The sequence below is a fragment of the Eriocheir sinensis genome, chromosome 52, assembly GCF_024679095.1.
Source record: "Eriocheir sinensis breed Jianghai 21 chromosome 52, ASM2467909v1, whole genome shotgun sequence".
Classification (NCBI taxonomy): domain Eukaryota; kingdom Metazoa; phylum Arthropoda; class Malacostraca; order Decapoda; family Varunidae; genus Eriocheir; species Eriocheir sinensis.
In genome coordinates this window covers 9773142-9790641 of record NC_066560.1, presented here as the reverse complement: position 1 = coordinate 9790641, position 17500 = coordinate 9773142, and the positions used below count along the sequence as shown (strand labels likewise).

Sequence of the window (17500 nt, the reverse complement as noted above, 5' to 3'; positions counted from 1 at the left end):
GAGGGTATTAGGTTACGTTGTTGAGGACGTAAGGTTCGCCTTTTATAGTGAGGGATACAAGGTTGCTCTGTGAAGGTCCTGAAGTTGGCGTGTTTGGTGTTGTGTGTATGAGGTTCCGTTGTCTTATGAGGTTCGTTTCTTGTGGTAAGGGATGTTAAAGTGTGTTGTTGTCAAGTTCAGGATCCGACATGAGAAATTTTACGTGGCTGAGAGCGTTAAAATTTCAGTCAAGTTTGTGTTTGTGTTCATCGATTTGTGAGCCACGGGGGTCGAGCGGCGCGTGGCTGAGTGTGGCGGAGTGTGACCTTGTTGGGCTGAGGGATTAGTGTGGCCGGAGTGTGACCTTGTTGAGCTGAGGGATTAGTGTGGCCGGAGTGTGAGGGAGAGGAGGAGGAAGAGGGCTTGGGAGGATGAAGGAGCGATGTGTTCAGGGGAGTGATGGGGTTATGATGATGATGATGATGATGATGGTGAAGTTAGTTTAGATGGAAGTAAATGAGTTGTGAGAGGTTATAATGATGATAATGATGATGATATTGATGGTAATGATGATGATGATGGTGAGGGAAGTGTTGATTGAAGTGTATGAGTTGAGAGGTTATGATAATGATGATGATGATGATGATGATAAAAATGATGATGATGGCGATGTAAGTATTGAGGGAAGTAAATATGTTGTGTAAAGTTATAATGATGATAATGATGATGATAAAAGACGATGAAAATGATGATAAAAGATGATGACGATGACAAGGGAAGTGTAGAGGGAAGTGGACGAGTTATGTGAGGTTATAATGACGATAATGACGATGATGATGACGAGGAATATTAATTTTTTATACTAATATGTCTCATCAAACTAACGCTATAATTACTCTTAAACTTGTTACCTCATTTTCTTCCTATGTATGTGTGTATGTATGTATGTATGTATGAATGTCTGTCTGTCTGTCTGTGTGTATGTATGTATGTATGTATGTATATGTCCCCAAAAGAATAACAAGTGAAGGGGTTACACACACAAAACATAGCTCAAACAAAACAACAATAGAAAAAAAAAACAGCAGTCTTTGTGTTTGTTCAACCCAATCGCTTCAAATGTTTGCTTTTGTGCTGTGTGAGTCTAATATTTTTTTTCCCTCTCCTTGTTGCGACGCGGTAGTGCTTGTGTTGTGTGTGTGTGTGTGTGTGTGTGTGTGTGTGTGTGTGTGTGTGTGTGTGTATGCTTGGCCTTCACATATATCGCGACACTCAGAGGAGCTACACTGTTTTATTTGCCTTTCAATCTTGTATTTGTCTACATGAAAGGAAACTGAACCTGCCCCTGTGATACTGAAGGAAAAGGCTTTGTAGTTAGGAGGATAAGAGGAGGAGGACTAGGAGGAGAAGAGGAGGAGGAGGAAGAAGAAGAAGAAGAAGAAGAAGAAGAAGAAGAAGAAGAAGAAGAAGAAGATGATGAAGAAGAAAAAGAAGAAAAAGAAGAAGAAGAAGAGCAAGAACAGGAACAAGAACAGGAAGACGATGATGAAGAAGAAAAAGAAGAAAAAGAAAAAGAAAAAAGAGATGAAGAAGAAGAAGAAGAAGAAGAAGATGAGGAGGAGGAGGAGGAGGAGGAGGACTTTGTGGAGCTTTATTGAGGAGTAAATGTTTGCTCTCCTCCAATCAGAATGTTCGTACCTTCTTGAATTTTGGATAACGACGTCTCCGCTTTGAAAGACCCGGAAGAGGAGGAGGAGGAGGAGGAAGAAGGAAAAGAAGAAGAAGAAGAAGAAGAAGAAGAAGAGGAGGAAGAAGAAGAAGAAGAAGAAGAAGAAGAAGAAGAAGAAGAAGAAAAAAAGAAAAAAAAAGGATGAAGAAGAAAACGAAGCAAAAGAAGAAGAAAACGAAGAAGAGGGAAAAGGAGGAGGAAGAAGAAGAAAAAAAAGAAAAAGAAGAAGAGCAGGAGGAGGAGATGGAGAAGAATAAGGGGAAGGTATAGATCAGCACAACACCTTTACAACAACAACAACAACAACAACAACAACAATAAACAAAATCGTACAAAACGGAGAAAAAGTAAATTATGTAAAAAATAAAAATGTAAGAAAAAATAATACAAGAAAAAAAGTTAAACCCACAGAAAAAAAAAAGAATTACCCCAAGAAAGTAAAAACATAAAACGGAAAATAAATCAATAAAAAAGTAAACAAAAGAATAAAAATAACGCCGGTAATAAAGATGGCAAATAAAACTCCATACAATGACCCCTTAAAACCCTCCCTCCCCCTTCCCTCCTCTCCTTCTTTTCCATTCTCCTTTAAATCTTTCCCTTCCCCTTTCCCTTTCCTCGTCATTTCCCTTCCGTGCATTCATTTCCGCTTCCTTTTCACCTTTTCCATTACACGCTTCCTTCCCTCTTCCCCTTTTAATCAATCTCTCACCGTTTCTCTTCCATTTCCTTCCCCTTTTCTTTAACTCCTTCCTCTTCTCCCTTCGTTTAACCCCATCCCCTTCCCTTTTCACCATTCCACAACCCCTTCCTTCACTACAATTCCCCTATCCAATACACTTTCTACCCCTCTCCATTCCCTTTCCTTTCCAGCCATGCAAGTGTCCAGTCAGAGTGACTCACCTTACCCCTTTCTCCATCCCCTCCACTTCCCCCCCCTCCCCGTCCCGTAGCGGCAGCGTGACTCACCTTCGATCACCCCAGGCGAGGACAACATGGCTAGGTCGCCTGCTCTACATGGCGCCAGCGGGGACTCCTCTTCCAGCTCATCGGGGGTGAGGCACGTGTCACTGGAGGCCACCAACACGGTCAACGGGGAGCCAACACCACCACCGCCACCTCCGCCACCGCCGCCACCGCCTCCTCCACCACCACCACCGCCTCTTTGCACTCTGATCAACACTTTGGCTCACAGGTTCCTCGCGGTGCCAGTGCCCGGCAACGTGCGGTAGTCACTGACATCCACGCGGGGCAGGGCGGGGAAAGGCGCATGGGACCCTCTAAGACACTCCCACGACGCCCATGGTTGTGGCTGTGGCTATGGATGACTGTGGCTAAGTACTGTTGATGCTGTTGCTGCCACTACTGTTACTACCACTTCTGTTGCTTCTGTTAATCTCTTGAGCTTCTCTTCATAACGTTCAATTGGGTTTTCTGTGGCTTGTGGTGTTCCCTGGCGGCCTTCGCTTCCTCTGTGTTTCCGCTCCTTTCTTCCTCCTTATTTTACTTCACGGTTTTTTTTCGGGTTTACTCCATTTTTTATTCCAGTATTACATCCCTTTCTCTTTAGACCATCTTTTTCTTTCCCTCTCGCTCACGTCATTGGCTCGCTAGAATGTATGGTGTCGCCGCACTCACATCTACACACACAAACACGCATGGACGCACTCTCACACTAATTAAGTCGAGGGTTTGCTTGCTTCGTTCGCTTCTGTGCTCGCTTGTTCGTTCGCCTGCTTGCCCGCCTGCTTGCTCCTACCCCACACCCTGCGTCGCCTGTTCTGCTGCTGCCAAGGTAAATATCGATCGCGGAGAGCTCAGCGTTGGGCCACTCCCGCCTGCCACTGTCCGACTCACACTCGCTGCCAGCCACCCGGAGCCACCTGAGTCCGGGCCCCCGCCACCACCACCGCCGCCGCTGCCGCCATCTCGTCGCCACACACCGCCAGACACTTAATACCGGCAGGTTTTTATTTTCCCTCACTTCCTCGTCTCCCTACGCTCTGCCATTCCACACAGGCGCCTCGTGGGGTACATGCGCCAGGTAAGGAGCGTTTGGAGGCGTTACGAGCGGGGTTTCGGCGTCGTAGAGGAAGGGATGCAAGTTTTAAAAGCCGCGTTGCGATATCAGGGAGGGAAACTGCGTGTTTTGCTGAAGCTGTTCATGACCCAATGCTTTTTTTTCCTTTTTTTATGTTTCTGCGTTCTTCCTTGCAGGAGGTGAAAGGGTGCAGAGAACGACCACAACCGAGAGCACCACCACGATCATAACCACCACCACCACCACCATCCTAGCCTAACCATTACATGCATCCACCACTATCCACCCACCCAAACATGACCACCTACAAGTACCCCCCACCCCCAACACAACCTTAGTCCCTCCTGCAGTATCCACACACACACACACACACACACACACACACACACACACACCATCACCACCACCACCACCACTGCTTGCTTCACCCCGCACGTTGCCACACGCCGTCGGCCCTCCACCGAGACATGAAGCTTCCGACAACACCGCCACAATTTTCCATCCTCCTATTTATAGAACTCCGCCCGCCTCATGGGATCCCCTGCCTCGGAAGCACACCCGCGCACACCCACCCGCACCCACGCACACCCGCGCCCGCCCCGCCATGGAGGCTGGAGGGGCCCTGGAATCACCCGCGTGGAACATAGCGGCACAACGGCAATCACCTCTACCTGGTTCACCTGGGGACGCGAGCCAGGTGTCCAGGTGTGTGTGTGTCCGCTCGCCCTCCGCAGACTCACCTGTTCCCCCTTAAACTTCCAGGTATTGAAGTTCCCCCTTCCCCGCCAGCCCGACCGACCTGCCCCAAGAACGCCTACTGCTTCTACTTATTACACCTGTTCTCCCTTAATATCGCAGGTGATGCTGATGATGCCAACCTGTCTCACGGATGGCTACTGATTAATATGACCCTTAACCCCCCCCACCCCCACCACACACACACACACACACACACACACACACATATACATTCTTCTCTTCCTTCCTTTCCATTCTTCTTTTTCTCTATCCATTATCTCTTTTCCCTTATACTTTCCTCATTTCGTGCATTCGTTTCTCCTTCCTCTTTAAAGCTACCCTTCTACACACACCTATTCTTTTTCTTCTTTCCCATTATTATTTTTCTCTTCCCATTATCTTTTCTCCCTTTCTAACTTTACTAATTTCTCTCTCGTGCATTCGTTTCTGCTTCCTCTTCAAATTTACCCTTCTACACACTCCTATTCTTCTCTTCCTTCTTTCTCATTATTCTTTTTCTCTTCCCATTATCTTTTCTCACCTTCTTACTTTCATTTCTCTCTCGTGCATTCGTTTCCGCCTCCTCTTCAAATCTACCCTTCTACCCTACCTTCCCCTTTCTTATCATCACGCATTATCGTTTTTGTCGATGTTGCTGATCATTTGTGAGAACGTGACGGTATTGCCTGGAGATATGAGGAAAAGGTTAAAGCTCTGGCGTGGAAGGGATGAGTAGGCGGGAAAGGAAGTAAAGAGAGGAGGATAGAAGAGCGTACAGAAAGAGGAAGGGAGGAAAGGGGCGGAACCTAAACTGAGGGAGGATGTAAAAAAAAATGGCTGCTGGGGGAAGATGCGTGAGGTTTAAGGATGGGACTTCACACACACACACACACACACACACACACACACACACACACACACACACACACACAGGTAAGATGGAAGTCCGGGGCAAAGGTCTGTCTTCATGCATTTGACCATACTGCCTCCCCCCCCTCTCCCTCTCTCTCTCTCTCTCTCTCTCAGGGGGATGGTGGAGCCTCGGAATAAGGTTACAGCGTTATGAATGGCGGAAAGGTGTGAATGGTGGTGGTGGTGATGGCGGAGGTGGTGGTGGTGGTGGTGGTGGTGGTGGTGGTGGTGGCGACGGAGGAGGTGGTGGTGGTGGTGGTGGCGGAGGTGGAGGGAGGAAAGAATGGCTAGCGTCCGAGTGAATGAGGTGATCGTGGCCAGGAATGAAAGAGAGAGAGAGAGAGAGAGAGAGAGAGAGAGAGAGAGAGAGAGAGAGAGAGAGAGAGAGAGAGAGAGAGAGAGAGAGAGAGAATGTAGCTTTAAAGGACGGAACTAATTTACAATGCTATTTTGCTTCCTTCATCAACACAGCGAACCTCATACGAGACCCACGGCAAAGAACGCGGCTGTTAATCCCCACCTAAACTTGATAGGAGACACGGATATACTTAATGGATAAAAAAAAAATAATCAAGCGTCTAGCAATATTGATAAGCACAGCAAATATCTCACAGCGAACAGAATGAGTTTGTTTATATAAAAAAAAAACATTTCAAATCCAACTATAAATTATAAACGTATGGAAACTGATATTGCCGTATGTATTTTCTCTCAGTAAAGTAGAGAAAGACACTGGAAACTCTCTTAGGTGAGGAGGCGAAACTTGCACAGCTACGGGAAAATAAATAAAAGAAGGGTAAAATAATTAACAGACAAATTTTCAATCAATATTCATCATGGAAAATATAAGAACTGAAAACCATTGACTCCGCAGTTGTTGTTTGACATAGAATAGCATATTGTCATGAATAAGAGAAGATGGAAGAGGAGGAAGAGAATAAAGAGGAGGAAAAGAAGGAGAAAGAAGAGGAGGGAGGAAGAGAAAGAGGAAGGAGAATACAAAAAAGAAGAGAAAAGGAGAGAAGGAAGAAGAGGAGAAGACAGTAAGAGGATAAAGAAGAGAAGGAAGAAGAGGAGAATGCAGGAAGAGGAGGCCATAGAAGTGGAATAAGAGGAGGAGGAGATGGCAATGATGAGGAAAAAGAAGAGGAGGAAAAGGAGAATCCAGGAAGAGAAAGATAAAGAACAGAATGAATAGGAGGAGAACAGAGGAAGAGGAGGAGGAGAAAAGAGGAGGAGAAAGAGGAAGAAAAATACAGGAAAAGAAGGATGAAGAAGAAAAGGGAGAGGAAGGAGAAAGCAGAAAAAGGAGAATAAAAGAAGAGAAGGAGGAGGGGGAGACTGCAGGAGGAGCGGTTTTTACGGGGGTGTTTTCAGAGGTTATCAAAAAAATGAGGCCTGTTTGTGAGGCTGATAATACTTCCTGAGGTAATGAATGGTGTGGAGGGAGGAAGGAGAGGAGGGAAGAGGCGAGGTTAAGGAGGAAGGAGGAGGGAGGAAAGGAGGAAAGAAAAATGGAGGTGACGGAGAAAAGAGATGGAGGGAAGATGGATGAACTTAAATGAGGAAAAGAGGAAGGATGGAGAGAGAGAGAGAGAGAGAGAGAGAGAGAGAGAGAGAGAGAGAGAGAGAGAGAGAGAGAGAGAGAGAGAGAGAGAGAGAGAGAGAGATAAACACGAGGAGGATGCCTGAAGTAAGACAAGAGAATAGAAAAAGAGGTAAGGCAAGGCAAGGAGAGTTGATATGGAGAGTTATATGGAGAGAAAGGGAGAGAGATAGGAAGGGAGGCAAGCACTGAAGGTGAGGGAGAGCAGGGGGGAAATGGGGGTGGGGGGAGGAAGAAAGGGTGAGGCTGGGTGGGTGAGGGCTTGCTGCAGAAGGGAGCGGAGCGGGCCGGGGCAGCGCGAGGTGGGCGTGGCACGGTCATCAGGGTCTGCACAACTCTACGGTGGTGCTAAGCCGCGTTTCACTTACTGACGGACACACATTTAGCGATTATTGGTGTGAATCGTGATTGTGTTTTATGATATTTCTATTAGGAAGTCTGTCTATCGAAGTGTAAATGATTTATCTATCAATTCAAGTGTAGTCTATTTATCTATCGAAATATCTGCCTGTTTAACCGACTATCTAGTTTCATCTATAAATTTATCGATTTTTATTTAGTAAGTAAAAAAAATATGGCTAAAAATTGACTGAGTGACTCTTTATGCAACAAAAATTCAAACACAAAAACAGATAACAAACATAAAAAAGACTAACACACACACACACACACACACACACACACACACACACACACACACACACAGGTGCATACTGAGGGAGGTAAAGGTAATACTAAGGAAAGTAGGAGAAAGGAAGGGAAAGAGGAAGGAGTGGAAGGGGGGAAGAGAAAAGAAGGGGGAGAGGGGGGAGGGGGAAGGCATGTATTGACCGACGCAGTGTATAAAAAGAGAAGAGGAAAGAATGGTGAAAGAGGAAAACAGAGGAAAGGGGAAAAATGAAAGGAAAAAATAACAGAAAGAGGAAGAAGCATTTGCTGAGGGATATGAGTTTTCTTTCTTCTTTCTCCCTGTTTTCTTTGTCTTCGTGATGATTTTCTTTTCTCTCTTTCTCCTTCGTTGCCTGTCTTCAATTCCTCCTCCATGTTTCCGCTTTTGCGACCAAGAATATTCTGTTATTTTCTTATGTTATTATCCCTCCTCCACTTTCGTCTCCTTCTCTTCCTCTTTCTCTTCCCAAAACTCCTCCTCCACATCCTCTTCCTCCTCCTCTTCATGGCCTCTCCATTTCCCCGTTCACTCGCTCCTCCGCCAGCCTACCTCACCCATAGCATAGCAACACAGGCTGTCCTCAGCACACACACACACACACACACACACACACACACACACACACACATATACACACACCCAAATGATTCACAAATGTAGCATAATGATAGTTCCACGAATAATAAAGAAGAGAGAGAGAAAAAGAGAGAGAGAGAAAAACTCTCTCTCTCTCTCTCTCTCTCTCTCTCTCTCTCTCTCTCTCTCACTTGTTGCTCAGGTGAACGAAGGGAGGCGAGCGGGATGCTTCCGGGCGAGAGGAAACATACACATATACATACACACACACACACACACACACACACAGGTTTACACTAAAATAAGGCAACCACCAAAAATATTCTCCTCTCTGTGTTTGAGTTTGTGTGTGTGTGTGTGTGTGTGTGTGTGTGTGTGTGTGTGTGTGTGTGTGTGTGTGTGTGTGTGTGTGTGTGTGTGTGTGCCTGCGCTCCTCAGAAAGTCACGCTTCCACGGATAACATTCTTCACTCTCTTTAATCTTCTTTACACATTCCTCGTCATGTTTACCGGAGGGCGGCTAACGAAGACGAGCCGCCGCCAGCAGGTACACGCGATAATAGGGAACCAACGAGGGAGTGGGAGGTGGGAGGGGAAAAGAAATAATGAACCGAGTAAGAAAGGATAAAGCAGAGGCAGGATAAAAGGAATAAAAAGAAAGTAACGATATGGTAGTGGAAGACGCGAAGACATTGATTGATAGATGGATAGATAGATGAACGGATAGAATGATAGATAGAGATAAAGAAAGAATTGAAGAGAGAAGAAGCAGAAGCAGAGCAGAAATTAGATCATGAAAATCCTTCACCTCTTCCTCCTTCTTCTCTCTCATTACACTCCTTGTTTTTCTCATTTACACCTAACAATCTCCTCACCCTCATTCTCTTCCTTCACATTTTCTTTCTTTTCTTTTACCTCTTCCTTAATTTCCGTTCCTCCTCATCCTCCTTCTACACTTCCTCCTCCTTCTGCACCACCACCACCACCACCACCTCCTCCTCCTCCTCCTCCTCCTCCTCCTCATCATCATCATCATCATCATCATCATCATCATCATCATAATTATAATTATTGAAAACATTTTGTATGGGAAGCATCTAGCCTTTCAGATCACCTTAGCAACGCAACTCTCTCTCTCTCTCTCTCTCTCTCTCTCTCTCTGTCACGCACGGTAAATACTTGTTTATTATAATTAATCTGATCACTCTTGTTGGAGGAAGAGGAGGAGGAGGAGGAGGAGGAGGAGATGAGAGAGAGAAAAAAATGTAAATGGACAAGTAAATATAAAGAATGAAGAAATATTTATTTGGACGAAAAACTGAAAGGGAAAGAAAGGGAAGCAAAAAGGGAAGCATGGTATTAAACAACAGGGAAAAAGACAAGAAAAGGAGAAAGAGGCAGATAAAGATAGGGGATAGAAAGTACAGCAAAAGCAACATACGTAGATGGAAAAGGGAAGAAACAAAGAAGGAGGAGAGAGAAACAGAGATAAATAACAGAGATAAGGAAGAGAGATAGAAGGGGAAAAGGGAGCATTCGAAAATAGGGAAAGATCGAAAGAAAGAAAAGGGGGAGAAAGGGAAAAAAGAAGGAAAAGGAGAAGGGGCATAAGGAAAAAAATGGATGAAGAGAAAAAGGGGAGAAAGGAGAAGAGGTAAAAAGAAGAACAAGAAGATGAGGAACAAGGGAAAAAAATGAAGTAAAAGGAGATAATACGGATAAACGGAGGAAAAGGAATTGGAGAAGTGAAAGGAAAAAAAAGTGGAATGATGGAAAATGTGAAAAGGAAAGAAGGGAAATGATTAAAAAGAGTAGGAGAAAAAGGATGAAGGAGACGAGAAGGAAGCGGAGGAGGAGGAGGAGGAGGCGGAGGAGGAGGAGGAGGAGGAGAGATTCAAGCCGCATGGTCAGAGCAAGCGAGCGCTCCTCCTACTTCCGGGTTGAGAAATGGAGAGAGAGAGAGAGAGAGAGAGAGAGAGAGAGAGAGAGAGAGAGAGAGAGAGAGAGAGAGAGAGAGAGAGAGAGAGAGAGAGAGAGAGAGAGAGAGAGAAAAAAAAGGAAAAAAGGAAATAAAAATAAAAATAAATATAAGAAAAAGAAAGAAAATAAAAGAAAGGAAAAGAAAAAAGAAAGAAAGACTGAAAGAAAATGATCAGAAGAGAAAAAAAAGAAAGCAAAACAACAAGAGAAAAACAACCAAAAAAAAAGGATAAATTGAGGTAAAAAAATCCTCCACGCAGTTCCTTGGCGAGCGAGCGAGAGAGAGAGAGAGAGAGAGAGAGAGAGAGAGAGAGAGAGAGAGAGAGAGAGAGAGAGAGAGAGAGAGAGAGAGAGAGAGAGAGAGAGAGAGAGAGAGAGAGAGAGAGAGAGAGAGAGAGAGAGAGAGAGAGAGAGGGGGGATATCAAAGCCAATACCGTCACACACATTTCCTTGGGGTCTTCAAAAGGTTGAGTCACCAGTCAGCGGCCGTCACCAATCAAGCGCCGATGATCAATACCCGGCCAATGAGCGCTATTATCGATGCCTTTGCTATTACTATTACTATCATTATTATTATTATCATTGTTGTTATTATGGTTGTTGTCTAGCGTGTATATGTTTCTTTTCCTCTTTCTCTCTTTCTTTATCTGTCTATATATATCTCTCTATCTATCTATATGTGTGTCTATCTATCTATCTATCTATCTATATGCGTGTCTATCTGTCTATCTTTCTTTGTAATCGTGGTTGTGTTTGTAATTGTTTTATGAGGATTGATGGCAAGGTTTCAAAGTAGTAGTTATAGTAGTAGTAGTTATAGTAGTAGTAGTAGTAGTAGTAGTAGTAGTAGTAGTAGTAGTAGTAGTAGTTAACACAAAAGTAGTAGAAACAAAAACAACATCATCACAAGTAGTAGACGTAGCAGATATAGCAGTAAGAGTACCAACATATTTTTCCCCTATAAGCAGCATTAGCAGCAGAGGAACAAACAACAGCAGGATCGCCGGGGACAGAACAGGAGTAAGAACAGCAGAAGCAGGATGAGAAGCAGCAGCAGTAGTGGGGCAATAAAAGGCTGGAGGCAAGAAAGGTCGCAGTGGTATAGGTCAGCAGGAGACGGGGAGGCGGGGGAGGGAAAGGGAGAAGCAGAGAGGGAGAGGAGGCGGGGGAAGCATAGGAGACGGAGTGGGCGTAGGGAGAGAGCGCGAGATGGGGTAAAGGGGGGGGAGTACACTAATGTTTCAACAAGCACGTCACAAGCACAGACAGAACACTCGATACAAACGTTAATACAGAAAAATAAAGAACGGGATAAAGATAAAACACGCACATACATACATACACACATACACTAACACATACAAACACATACATACATTAGTTGATACCAAACGCAGAATAGCTTGTATACATAGAAACACACATACACTAACACATACAAACACATACATACATACATTAGTTGATACCAAACGCAGAATAACTTGTATACATAGAAACAAACTTACATATATGGAAACAAAAGGACAGACAGACAGACAGACACACAGACAGATAGACAGACAGACAGACGGACGCACGGACAAGGTATATATAGACCAACAGACAGGCAGACAAGAAACAAGTGTCGATAATATAGGGAAACAGACAGACGGATAGACAGACAAACCGGTAGACCAAATCATGTGCGGAAAGGCAGACAGACAGACAGACAGACACACAGACAGACAGAGAGAGAGGGAGACACACACACACTGCCGAGGTCACACGAACACTATTTTTCACACTTTTTCGTTTCATCTATTTTTTCTGTAAACTTTCAATGACGTGGAATTCGCTCAACATGTTTTCTCTCCTTCCACTGCATTCCTTCCTTCCACTAACCAGCCAGACCTTTCCGTGTTGCTCCACCTCCTCCTCCTCCTCCTCCTCCAGCTATTTACTAATCAAACATTTACTTCACCATTACCTATTACATTATTGCTGCAACGTTAAGTGGCGCCATTTATCTCTATTACACTTATTTATTTATATCATTGTCATTATCTTTTTATTTTAGCTTATCCTTATGTTTTTTTTTTTTTTACTACGCGTCTACCTTTGAAAAACTATACATAAAAAACGACATCAAGCTCAGAGGAAGAGTACGAAGATAATAACACTAATAATAACACTAATAAAAATAATAATAATAATAATAATAATCATAATAATAATAATAATAATAATAATAATAACAACTCGACCACTTGATTCAATGGGACGAGATTAAGTGTTTGTCAGTGTGAGGTAAGGGTGGAGGCGAGGGTGGAGGTGGAGGAGGAGGAGGAGGAGGAAGAGGAGGAGGTAGATGAGAGGTCTGTGTACATTAAGGAAGGAAGAGGAGTGGAGGAAATAAGGAGGTGAGGATGAACAAACAAGAACCACGAAGGAGAAAAAACGGGAGTCGGTGGATCCGGGTGGAGTTCATAATGAGGGTGGAAAGAGTGGAGGAAGAGTGGGGGTGGATACAGGTGGAGTGCATGGCGAGGGTGAAGAAGTGTGGAAGGGGAGGGAAGGAGAGGGTGACGTCATGAAGAGGGTGGAAGAGGGTGGAAGGAGAGGGTGGAAGAGGAGGGTGGAAGGAGAGCGTGGAAGGAGAGGGTGGATGAAGGGCGTGGAAGGAGAGGGCGGAGTCATGGTAAGGGTGAATGAGGGTGGAAAGAGAGGGCGGAAAGGGTTGGTGGAGTGCATGGCGAGGGTGGAAGAGGGTGGAAGAGGGTGGAAGAAGGGGAGAATGAAGAGGAGGAAAACGAGGGCGAGGCTGAGGAGAGGGTGGAGAAGAGGAAAATGGAAAATAATGAGTAAGAGGAAGAGGAAAAGGGGAGAAGAGGTGAGGAGAGGGAGAGAGAGCTGAAGGAGGAGGAGGAGGAGGAGGAGGAGGAGGAGAGAAAATGGGGGATGGAGAGAAGTAAATAAGAGGAAGGAAGGAAGAGGACGAGTGAAGGAAAATAAGGAAATGAAGAGAGAGAGAGAGAGAGAGAGAGAGAGAGAGAGAGAGAGAGAGAGAGAGAGAGAGAGAGAGAGAGAGAGAGAGAGAGAGAGAGAGAGAGAGAGAGAGAGAGAGAGAGAGAGAGAGAGAGAGAGAGAGAGAGAGAGAGAGAGAGAGAGAGAGAGAGAGAGAGAGAGAGAGAGAGAGACAGACAGACAGACAGACAGAGACAGACAGACAGACAGACAGAGACAGACACAGACACAGACAGACAGACAGACAGAAAGACCGTTTGTATGGAGGCTGTGATGACAATGATGGTGATGATGATGATGATGATGATGATGATGATGATGATGAGCCTAACCCCTCCCCCCCTTCCAAAAGAAAAAAAAAGAAAACGGGGAAAGAAGAAGAGGCAGCAGAATGACGTCAGAGGCACAGGTAGAGGAAGGAGGAAGATGAAGTAGAGGAGGAGGAGGAGGAGGAGGAGGAGGAGGTGTAAAGACGTGGCAGAGAGCAGCAAGGTCGGTTTGTGGGGGGTCCGGGGGAGGTAAGGGGGAGGGAGAGGGGGAAGGTCGGGGCTTGTCGGGGGGGAGGGTTGTCGGTGAGGGTGGAGGGAAGGGGGAGGGGGTTGTAGGTCGGGCGGTCGGGGGGGGCGACGTGGCAGCGACGCAGTGATGTAGGATGAATCGCGATGGTACGCGCGATGTTGCCACGCCCATCAGATTTGACATTCTTCCTCCTCCTCCGCCTGTTTACTGCTGCGGGAGGAGGAGGAGGAGGACGAGGAGGACGAGGACGAGGAAGAAGAAGATAAGGCAGCTGATATAAGAAGCAACAAGAAGATATTGTGAATTGAAAAGAGGGTATGGAGGAGGAGGAGGAGGAAGAAGAAAACGAGGAAGACGAAGATAAGGAAGCTGATATAAGAAGCAACAGAAGATATTGTGAATTGAAAAGAGGACAAGAAGGAAGAGGAGGAGGAGGAGGAGGAGGAGGAGGAGGAGGAGGAGGAAGATGAGGATAAGAATGGAAAATGAAGGAGGAACAAGATGATAGACTGTATGGAAAAGCGGACGAGGAGGAGGAGGAGTAGGAGGAGGAGGAGGAGGAGGAGGAGGAGGAGGAAGGAAAACTGATCAAAGAAGGAACATGACATAGTGTAAGGAAACAAGAGCAAGGAGGAAGAGGAAGAAGAGGCAGAGGAAGAGGAAGTAGAAGAGGAAGAGGAAGAGGAAGAAGAAGACGAACATAAAGAAAAAAAAAACAGATAAAAAGAAGAAACAAGATGACACTGGATATGGAAACAAGGGCAAGGAAGAGGAAGAGGAGGAGGAGAAAAAGTGAAAAAAAAGGGAGATGAGGGAGATGACGCGGACAGGGAGGAGGACAAGGATGAGGACAAAAAGTAAAAGAAAAACGGTAATGAAGAGGTGGAGGAGGAGGAGGAGGAGGAGGAGGAGGAGGAGGAGGAGAGGGAGACAAAAGAGGAGAAGGAGGAGGAAGAAAAGGAGGTGGAGGAGAAGAGTCAGAAAAAGAGAAGAAAGGACGAGAACAAACATACTGAAAACACACAAAAAAGAAGAGCAGAGAGAGAGAGAGAGAGAGAGAGAGAGAGAGAGAGAGAGAGAGAGAGAGAGAGAGAGAGAGAGAGAGAGAGAGAGAGAGAGAGAGAGAGAGAGAGAGAGAGAGAGAACAAGAGGGCGAGACGTGGGAATTTTCTCCACAATACGACCCGGAACTCCCAGCTCGGTCACGTGATAGAAGACGGAAGGAGAGTGAAGGAGGGAGAGGGAAGGGCGGGAAGGGAAGAGGGTGGAAGATGATGGGAAGGACAGCGAGGGGAAGGGATAAAGGGAAAAATGTGATAAGAAGCAAAGAAAAGGAAGGGAAAGGGTAAAGAAGGGAAAGAAAAAGGATGAACATTGAAGGAAAAGGAAGGAGTTGAGAAGAGGGGAAGGGAAGAGGGTTGAAGATGATGGGAAGGACAGCGAAGGGGAAGAGATAAAGAGGAAAATGTGAAAAGATGCAAAGGAAGGGAAAGAAAAGGAAGAACATTAGAGGAAAAGAAAGGAGTTGAGAAGAGGGGATGGGAAGAGAGTTGAAGATGATGGGAAGGACAGGGAAGGGAAAAGATGAAGGGGAAGAGGTGATGAAAAGAAGCAAAATATGGAAGGGAAAGAAGAGAAGGGAAAGAAAAAGAAAGATATTGAAGGGAAAGGAGAAAAGAAAGAAAAAGTAAGAAAAATAAAAGAAGAAGGGATGGAGAATGAAAGGAAGATAAGGGAGAAAATCAGATGAGAAAAGGCAAAAAAATGAAAGGGAAGGATAAAGAGGGGAAAGGAAAGGAAGAACAACAGAAGAAGCAAAAGGAAGGAAGGAGAAGGGGAAAACAAGAAAAACAAAGAAGGAAAGAGAAGAGGAAAAAAAAGAAAAAACAAAGAAGAGGGAGGAAGGGAAGACTGTGAAGGGAAGAGATTAGAGATGATGAGAGGAGATTAAAACAGAAAAGGAAGGACTGAGAAAAGAAAGAGGGAGAAGAACAATGGAAGAAACGAAGGAAAGGAAAGAAAAGGAAGAAACAGGAAAACAATGAAGGGAATGGAAAGACAGTGAAAGGAAGATATATGAGAGAAAATATGATGATAAGTTAGAACAGGAAAGGAAGAACAGAGAAGAGAAAGAAGAGGAAGAACAATTAAAGGAAAGGAAGGGGAGTAAAGGAAAGAGAGAGAAGGGAGAAAATGTGATGAGAGGAGAAGTTAAAACAGGAAAGGAAGAACAGAGAACAGAAAGAAGAGGAAGAACAATTAAAGGAAAGGAAGGAAAGGAGAGAAAAGGGAAGAGAGAAGGGAGGAAATGTGATGAGAGGAGGAGGCTGAAGGTGAAGGGAAGGAGAGAAGGGACAGGAAGGGACAAGCAGTGAAGGGAAAGGAAGGGAATGGAAGGGAAGACAATGAATATGAAAAGTACACTAGACGAAGATAAAGAGAAGACAGAAGAAGAAAAAGAAGAAGACGAAAAAGAACAAGAACAAGAAAAAGGACACAAAGAAGAAGAAAAAGAAGAAGACGAAAAAGAACAAGAACAAGACAAAGGACACAAAGAAGAAGAAGAAAAAGAAGAAGAAGAAAAGAAGAGGAAGGAGAGTACAATCACACCTGCTTAAGACTCGAAGTTCAACCAAGAGGAAAAAAAAAAAAAGAGGAACACGGTATAGTAGGTCAACATCTTCCTCTTTTTTTTTTTTTTGGTAATGTATTCACCATCCTCTCTTCCTCCCCCTCCTTCTCCCCTTCCCTTCCCCTCCCCTCTCTCCCCTCCCTTCCTCTCCTCCACAACCCTCTTCCCTTCCTGTCCCCTCACCCAACCAAGGAAACGAGGGCAGCGTGAGGGAGGAGGAGGAAGAGGAGGAGGAGGAGGAGGAGGAGGAGGAGGAAGGGGAAGAGTGAGGAAAGATGGGGCAGTCTTCAGGCCCATCCCAGCATCACCACTTCCTCCTCCTGCTCTTCCTCTTCCTCTTCCTCTTCCTCTTCCTCGTCCTCTTCCTTCCTCTTACTTATTTCCTTTGTTTTTGTGGCTGTTTCTTCTGCTGTTCTGTTTTTTCTACTTTTTTTTCTTTCTTCTTCTTCTTCTTCTTCTTCTTCTCCAAACCACCACCACCACCTCCTCCTCCTCCTGCTCCTCCTCCTACCTCTCTTCTTTTTCCCCCCCTCCTCCTCCTCCTCCTCCTCCTCCTCCAGCTTTCTTCTTTCCCTCCACTTCCTTCTCCTTCATGGCGCCATAAGGAAGAGACCGAACCAACCTAAAGAGAACACACACACACACACACACACACACACACACACACACACACACACGGAAGGGGAGGTCATGTAGGATATATCATCATGCCTAAGAAATTCCCTCCTCCTCCTCCTCCTCCCGAACCATCACGCCCTCCACACCCCAAATCTTTAAGGACGAGCAAATATTCGAGTTATTTCTTACATAACCACCGTGGAAGAGGGCGAGGAGGAGAAGGAGGAGGACGAGGAGGAGGAGGAGGAGGAGGAGAAGGAGGAGGAGGAGGAGGAGATAGAGATGGAAAAAGTAGATAATGGGAGATAAAAATGTATTGTCACTAAGCGTCTTAATAATAATAATAATAATAATAATAATAATAATAATAATAATAATATCGGATAAGCCACGCCCAAAGTGAGACTGGTTTCTGCGCACTGGATCTCGGGTGGATAAGAGGAAGGGGGAGGAGGGGTAAAAGGGTGGAGGAAAGAAGGTGAGAGAGAGAGAGA

At 45.2% G+C, this 17500-nt stretch overlaps 1 protein-coding gene across 4 annotated transcripts in view; it reads right to left on the bottom strand.

Moving 5' to 3' along the window:
• Positions 1-3575, bottom strand: part of LOC126983044 (synaptotagmin-14-like) — a 63250-nt gene extending 59675 nt beyond the window's left edge. For all 4 annotated transcript variants that reach the window (XM_050835484.1, XM_050835486.1, XM_050835485.1 and 1 more), the window contains exon 1: positions 2678-3575. In XM_050835484.1, coding sequence (XP_050691441.1) covers positions 2678-2705 — 28 coding nt within the window. In that variant the 5' untranslated portion in view covers positions 2706-3575. The remainder of the gene's footprint in view (positions 1-2677) is intronic.
• Between the last annotated feature and the right edge of the window lie 13925 nt (positions 3576-17500).